Here is an 8,077-nt window from a genome sequence, read left to right as displayed (position 1 = left end):
ATAAATAAAAATTGATAAATGATATAATGTTTGATTTGATTGATAAATGATAATTTGTTTGATTTGATTAATAGAATTTGATATAAAATAATAAATTACCTTTGTGTTATTTTAATAATTAATAAAATATCAATATTATTATTTATTAAAAATAATATAATAATTTAAATTTCTGATATTTATTATTATTCCAAAATTTAAATACTTTTTTTTCTTAGCTCGACTAAAACCTTCCGTAGCTATATATGTTGAAATTATATACTTTTAAAAATATACTCGATAGATCTAACAAAATCAAATAAATAATATAATCAAATAGACGTCAGATAATTAAATAGTAATAAAAAGGCAATAATCATAGACAGCTCAGTAACTCATCCTCATTGGTATAGCTGGAGATGCAACGCCTACACGCCAAAGCTTCCTCGTGAAGTTTCATACTTTGAAATTTTAAAATTTGAACTTAAAAAATATAATGATCATGCAAAATGATAAAAAATTTGGACAAAAACTTGTGTGAGAAGGTGTCACTATAGAAAAGTATTTGTACGATATCCATTCTACGGAAATATAGAGTTAAAAGTATTTGTACGATATCCATTCTACAAAAATATAGAGTTGACCGTCTCACAGGTTAGGATCCGTGTGATCGTGAGATCCACTCATTAGTTTTTGAGTATGTATTTTGTTACACAGTTTCACATATTTATATTTCTTAGATGGGGAATCCGATCTCACAAATTGATCTGAGATCGGTCGATTTGGTCTTTAACAAAAATAAGGATCATATATTGAATAATAATCGACTAACGTTTCTTGACATGCTATATGAGTATATATAAATTTTGTTATACTAAATACTTTTTAGTTATTTTAGATTTATGTAATATAATAATTTATATGGTGGAAGTAATATGATAATTTAAAAAGTTTAGATAGAGATTAGGGAAAAAAAGTAATTTCAAATTATTGGGAAAGAAAATGTGTCATGAACAAAGTATTTAATTTTGGAAAAGAAACGAAGCCTACCAAGTAGTAACTACAATACACACAAAAGTCACCCGCCACCAATTCTTCTTCTTGAATTAGGCGGGAAAACTCCCAAGCAAACTTAGAGGGAAATCTTCCCAATTTTCAAATCCACAAAAGATTGGCAACACTGTGGGTATATATATGTCTTCTCATGGTGTGCAGATTTCAAGGTCTTCTTCTTAAGCGTTATCTGTTCGACAAAATTCTTCAGTGAGTGAGGATCTTGAATTTCTTGGTAAAAATGTATGTGATCAAGAGGGATGGGAGGCAGGAGGCTGTGCACTTTGACAAGATTACCGCTAGGCTGAAAAAGCTGAGTTATGGGCTGAGTAGCGAGCACTGTGACCCTGTTCTGGTGTCCCAAAAAGTATGCGCGGGGGTATATAAAGGTGTCACCACCAGCCAACTTGATGAGCTGGCAGCCGAGACTGCGGCTGCCATGACTGCAAACCACCCCGATTATGCCTCCGTAAGTTCTGAATTTTTCGCGGCTCTTATAATTAATAGTGTTTGTTTGTTGCAGATTATAGTCTTTGATGATCTGTTTCATTATCAGTTGCTTCACTTTGTTTGATTCTGTAATTACTGTGAAGTGATCCATTTCTGGTGATTCTTTTGTTTGTCTTGTTCAGCGTATTATTGACATCTATGTTTGTTATATGTTTCTTTGATGATTTTTGTTTAACAATTCATTCGCCCTCGATCTGGGTGCTAATTTAGATTTTCAGTTCTTTACAAATTATATCAACATACGCAGATCTGATGTGCAATGGATATCTTAAAATGGTTATGGAATTCTCTTCCACAATGACTAAATTTCTTAATTTTGACTTTGATGTTTCTTTCCCATTATTCGTACTTGCAAGTGTATGATTTATACTCGTGTTTGAGAATTTGTGGGTTTTAGTTAGTTTTAAAATTTGACCGGACAAAAGGGGAAAAAGAGATGATCTCTAATGAACATGTGATTATACTTTTGGAGTAAAGAATTTTATTTGAGCTTATCTAAACTGATGTAGTTGGCGGCAAGGATTGCTGTTTCTAATCTACACAAGAACACAAAGAAATCTTTCTCGGAGACGTAAGTGATTCGCACATGCATATACGTGCATTCATTATCACAAATTTGCTCGTGTCTATTTGATTCATTTCCTAATTTTACATTATAATTTATACTGCAGGATCAAAGATATGTACTATCATGTCAATGAGAGATCAGGACTGAAGGCTCCTTTGATATCGGATGATGTTTATGAGATAATTATGAAGGTAACTCAGACTCTGTTTTTCTCATCTATTACTTTTTGAACCAACTTGTAGAATAAAAGTAGCATTTGTCTATGGTGCTAGTTGACAACGGATTCATTAGGGAACAATAGGGTTAATTCTGTTAATTTTATAAGCTGTTCGGTCATGCACTTGGTTTATGGTAACTTTGTGATCAGCCAAATGGACAAGTTATAAAAATAAAATAGTAACAAAAAAACAAAAGCCAATCACAACAAGACACAGAACTAGGTGCGATATTTTTTATTGAAGGTTGCTGCTATTGACATATGTGTTCTAATATAATTTTGCTGATGCTGATGTGTTAATACTGCTTCGTTTTCTCTTGACAGAGTGCTGCTCGTCTTGACAGCGAAATCATATATGACAGAGACTTTGACTATGATTATTTCGGTTTTAAAACCCTTGAAAGATCTTACCTTTTAAAGATCCAAGGGAATGTTGTTGAGAGGCCTCAACACATGTTGATGAGGGTTGCTGTTGGGATCCACAAGGATGATGTAGATTCAGCTATAAAAACATATCATCTGTTGTCCCAGCGATGGTTTACTCATGCTTCTCCTACCCTTTTCAATGCGGGAACACCAAAACCTCAAGTATGTCGAACATGAAGGCTGTAACTCTATTGACTTTTTGAAAGTTACATCATTCAGTTGGGCGTGACAAACATATTTACTCGCTTTTATTTGGAAGGGTTTCTTATTATTTTTTTGCAGCAATGCAATTCGTCTTGGCAACTTACATGATTTTTTCTCACAGTTGAGCAGCTGCTTCTTAATATGCATGAAAGATGATAGCATTGAGGGAATATATGATACTCTGAAGGAGTGTGCAATTATAAGCAAATCTGCTGGAGGAATTGGTGTGTCTGTGCATAATATTCGTGCTACTGGAAGTTACATACGTGGAACAAATGGTACATCAAATGGAATTGTTCCGATGCTTAGAGTGTTCAATGACACTGCTCGATATGTGGACCAGGGGGGTGGCAAAAGAAAAGGTTTGCTTCATGCCTAGTTTTTTGTTTCATTGGTAGAAAACTTGCATATGTGTCATATATTGACGTCCTTTCACTATCTATGACAAAACAGGTGCTTTTGCTGTGTACCTGGAGCCATGGCATGCTGACATCTTTGAGTTTTTAGATTTGAGGAAAAACCATGGAAAGGTGTAGCTTTAACTGTTGGGACTACATCATGACTGATTAAGATGCACGGGTGTTGTGATGTTTTTGTTATTGTGCCCACAAAATTGTGATGGTTGTAGTCCCTTTGTTTATGTCATCATGGTTTTCCATTTCCTACCTTTTCAGGAGGAGCATCGTGCCAGAGATCTATTTTATGCTCTTTGGGTGCCTGATCTATTTATGCAAAGAGTCCAATCTAATGGACAGTGGTCATTGTTTTGTCCAAATGAATCTCCTGGGTTGGCTGATTGTTGGGGTGCAGAATTTGAGGCCTTGTACACTCGATATGAGAGAGAAGTGAGCTGAACTGCTTTCTGACAATTTAATGCGAGTCCCTGATGGTCTTTGTTTAATGAACGGGGTTTGAAGTTTACCTTTTATTTTTGATGCAGGGCAAAGCCAAGAAGATTGTTCAAGCACATTCTCTTTGGTTTGAAATCTTGAAATCACAAATTGAAACAGGAACTCCTTATATGCTATATAAGGTGCCCTAGACTATTATGTCACATCATTGCTTATAATTTATTTCATGCTTCTTTTGAATGAATTCATCCTGTTAACTGATATCCTGTTTTTCTTTCGTTGTCTAGGACACTTGCAATAGGAAAAGCAACCAACAAAACCTGGGGACCATAAAATCCTCTAACTTGTGTACTGAGATAATTGAGTACACAAGTCCAACAGAAACTGCCGTTTGTAATCTAGCATCAATTGCTCTGCCACGATATGTAATGGAAAAGGTTGATATCTACATAAAGCGTATGATTTTTATAGATTCCTGCATTTGTTTTACCTTTTGACTTGCCTATCTAATCATATTTTTTGTCGTAGGGTGTGCCATTGGAATCACAACCCTCAAAGCTTGTTGGCAGCATAGGCTCTAAAAACCGATATTTTGACTTTGATAAACTGGCTGAGGTGATTTAATTTATTCACGATTTTCAATGAAATTAGTGATATGGTTAATGCATGTAATCTGCTTAGAGATTTTGGTCTTCAACTCCCCTAATTTGATGTTTTTTCAGGTTACTGCTATAGTTACTGCTAACCTCAACAAGATAATTGATGTCAATTATTACCCTGTTGAAACTGCAAAACTGTCCAATTTCCGTCATAGGCCAATAGGAATTGGGGTACAAGGCCTTGCTGACACCTTTATCTTACTTGGAATGTCTTTTGATTCTCCAGAGGTATGCTGTTAAGCTTTCATGAATTATTATTTACTTTACTAAATTATTTAGGTTTATCACATCTAATCTCAACTGCAGGCTCAACAGTTGAATAAGGACATATTTGAAACCATATACTACCATGCTTTGAAAACATCATGTGAACTAGCTGAAAGAGAAGGTCCTTATGAGACATATAATGGCTGTCCTGTAAGCAAGGTATACTTGGAAGAGCTTTTTCAACTTCATTCTATCTGTTTGACATGTTATTAGTTTTCACTGTTGTCTTTCCATGAGAGCTGGCCATCCAGTTACCTGAGAATTTGTTGATGACAAGATATTGAATTACTAATGACAATAATAAATGATTTTGTTTGTACATTTAAACAAACATTTATACCCTTGTTGCTGTCTATCAAATTACTTCTGTATCTTTCAGGGAGTTCTCCAGCCCGACATGTGGGATGTGAAACCTTCAGATAGATGGGACTGGGATGCTCTTCGAGAAATGATAGCAAAGAATGGAGTAAGAAATTCACTTCTTATTGCACCCATGCCCACTGCTTCAACTAGCCAGATTCTTGGGAATAACGAGTGCTTTGAGCCATATACTTCCAATATATACAGCCGCAGAGTTCTTAGGTTATTTTATTAAAACTCATTAATGTTAACCAAATCCAACATTTGTTAACATGGTTGTAATTTAAATCCTGTTGCTCTTTTTAGTGGTGAATTTGTTGTAGTGAACAAGCATCTTCTGCATGATTTGACGGAGTTGGGCCTTTGGACTCCTGCTCTTAAGAATCAGATAATTTATGAGGATGGTTCTGTTATGAGGATTCCTGAGATTCCTGAAGCACTTAAAGTGATTTACAGGTATGATTTTGCACTTTGGGAGCTTTATGTTATGTTCCTTCAAACATCCTATTCCCATGCTAGTTCAAATTTCCATTTCAGAACTGTTTGGGAGATCAAACAACGAATCTTGGTGGATATGGCTGTTGATCGTGGATGCTATATAGACCAAAGTCAGAGCCTAAATATCCACATGGACCAACCCAGCTTTGGAAAGCTTACTTCCTTGCACTTCCATGCTTGGTCGAGGGTAACCAAAAAACAAATTTAGTGTTGTCTCATTCTATCTTTTTATTCAAGGTTACCGAACACAATGCGTATTCTCTGCTTTTGGACTTTAGATACATTGCTTGTTTATCTTGGTTTGGTAGTTTTATCAGATTTATCATGTACTCGTACTTTTCCATGAAGGGTTTGAAGACAGGAATGTATTATCTAAGATCTCGTGCTGCAGCTGATGCTATCAAATTTACAGTTGACACTTCTCTGATAAAGGTTGAACTTTATCGTGTGACCTCCTATTTGACTGCGATTGTACTTGAATATGAAGTGATTTATGATTAATTGCAGGATACCCTGAAGGTGGAAACTGAGGACGATAACTCGAAGATGGCACAAATGGTATGCTCTTTGACTAACCGAGAAGAGTGCATGGCCTGTGGAAGTTAAGAGCTTGAAAGTAAACTTTACTTTGGTGTTTGGTTCCTATGCTTGGGATGAATCAATATCTAGTTACGCTGGGGAGTGCCTTTGGCCAACAAGATGTCCTTCCGACACTTGTAATCCTCATGGTTCCCCAAAGATGGGTGAATGTCTGCTAATTTCTGAAGTTAAAGTGATGTTTAGTGTAGCGTATACTTTGTAGTTTAGAAAAATATTCATAAAACAGGAAAAAGAGTTGTATTAGGCATTCGATGCATCTGTGGTTTGTTAAATAGAATTAAGCGTGATTCTCACATGCTTGTTTCAGAATATCTATATATACTATGTAGACTGTTTGTCATTGGCCTGTCGATACAAATCTCCATTTTTATTTTGTTACAACCACTACATCTCTATAAATCTCGAAGAATTTCCAGTATGAAATGGTACAGTTTCCAGGTGAGAATCCAATGAACGAACAATATAAAGTTCACTGAATTTTTTTAAAAAAACAAAGAGCAGAAAAGTCATTCAACCTTTGTTACAATAGGTCTTTGAACATATTTTACATGTTAAATTGTAGTGTTAATGTGCAGAGGTTCAGTTGGTATTGTGTTTGTAGTTTCGTAACTCCGATCCGCCTATTCAACGTGTGCGGAAAATTTTAGTTACATGTCTATCAGAGTAACCTTGAAGTTGTTATATGAGCAAAAATCTGAGATGGTGTTATATGTGGTAAAAAAAAGAGTACTAGACTTGATCCATGTACACTGTTCTTTTATGCTTTCCTGATTCAGGTGCCATTCTATTTCTACATGTATTGGTGATGCATATCTGTGAAGATATAGCAATGGTGTAATTTGAACAATCGTTTACTTGTTCTTGGTTTTGATATTTGGTTTCTAGAACCGTCAAGTTGATGGCGAAAAACAAACGGACAAATTTTATGGTTGATAGGGTGTTTGAAAGATTATTTACGTAATTGTTCAACTATAAATCCACTTGTTATGTCATCATCATAGGGAATGTGAGAAATCTATTTTTAGTTCTCATACTTTTCTACCAAAACATTTTTTATCCCCAAATATTTTCTTAACTTTAAAAACTATAACAAAAATAATCAATGAAATTGGGATATTTATTTTATTTTAGAGGAAAAAAATGAATAAAAAAACTAAAATTATGGTAACCAAGACACAACTTTATTTTCTTATATTAACGCAAAGTTTTCTTAATTGGGTGATAATTGGTTGGACTATTGATCCCACGAGTCTGGGGAGTTGTGTGTCCATCTGATGGTGCTGTCTTATATCTCTTAGAGATCTGTTTTGTCATTTCCCTTTTGTTGAGTTCACATACTTAGATGCTAATGGGTCTAGCCGTTAGACGCACGAATCAGGAGAGATGTGCGTATGTTGGTGTGCTGTCGTTGACCCACCAAAATTAAATTCCTACTTTCTAAATAAAATTATTGTAATGATGAGCAGGGTCGAATCCACAGGGAACGAGAGATTTATTTCTTTCGAGCAAAATGTAGATAAAATAGGGGACTTTTGGGATATTAATTTATAAAATACTAAACTAAATTTCTCCACGAACATAAAATAATAAATTTAAATGACAATTAATAAACTAGAATAAAGTAAAGAATTTACTTTGAGAAAGATCTGATTCAAGGGAGTTCTACTATTTAATTATATCACTGTTCATCGGCAAATAAACAATTTATTCAAGTTGTTCCAAACAATTAACCTTAGAATTATAGGGATAGCCACTAAAATTCTTGCGTTTTCCTAAATTAATTGACCGAACCTAGCATCCCGTCAAAACTTATCAATAGCCAACTGGGCACGATAGCGTTCCATATTAATTAACATAGCAATTTTTTAGATCTGTGAAAACAGTT

The 8,077-nt window shown here is 34.7% G+C and overlaps 1 protein-coding gene across 1 annotated transcript; it reads left to right on the top strand.

Annotated features, from left to right (window-relative positions):
* Positions 1-1,006: 1,006 nt before the first annotated feature.
* LOC140837037 (ribonucleoside-diphosphate reductase large subunit) lies at positions 1,007-6,487 on the top strand. The gene is made up of 17 exons (XM_073203023.1): positions 1,007-1,501; positions 2,052-2,113; positions 2,214-2,301; positions 2,652-2,915; positions 3,079-3,319; positions 3,411-3,487; positions 3,632-3,802; positions 3,898-3,990; positions 4,096-4,245; positions 4,337-4,423; positions 4,531-4,695; positions 4,774-4,893; positions 5,114-5,316; positions 5,401-5,550; positions 5,632-5,779; positions 5,941-6,024; positions 6,100-6,487. Exons 1-17 carry the CDS (start codon positions 1,274-1,276, stop codon positions 6,196-6,198), a joined length of 2,430 nt encoding a protein of 809 aa, XP_073059124.1. The 5' UTR covers positions 1,007-1,273; the 3' UTR covers positions 6,199-6,487.
* The last annotated feature ends 1,590 nt before the right edge of the window (positions 6,488-8,077 follow it).

This window comes from Primulina eburnea, chromosome 7 (genome assembly GCF_022965805.1).
Source record: "Primulina eburnea isolate SZY01 chromosome 7, ASM2296580v1, whole genome shotgun sequence".
NCBI lineage: Eukaryota > Viridiplantae > Streptophyta > Magnoliopsida > Lamiales > Gesneriaceae > Primulina > Primulina eburnea.
This window is presented reverse-complemented; position numbering and strand designations above follow the sequence as displayed.

Excerpts from the sequence above, each read along its gene's own strand:
- LOC140837037 (XM_073203023.1), top strand. The coding sequence starts at position 1,274 with ATGTATGTGATCAAGAGGGATGGGAGGCAGGAGGCTGTGCACTTTGAC. Across the intron at positions 4,696-4,773 it reads TGTCTTTTGATTCTCCAGAG|GCTCAACAGTTGAATAAGGA; the intron begins GTATGCTGTTAA and ends TCTCAACTGCAG. Across the intron at positions 4,894-5,113 it reads ATGGCTGTCCTGTAAGCAAG|GGAGTTCTCCAGCCCGACAT; the intron begins GTATACTTGGAA and ends TGTATCTTTCAG.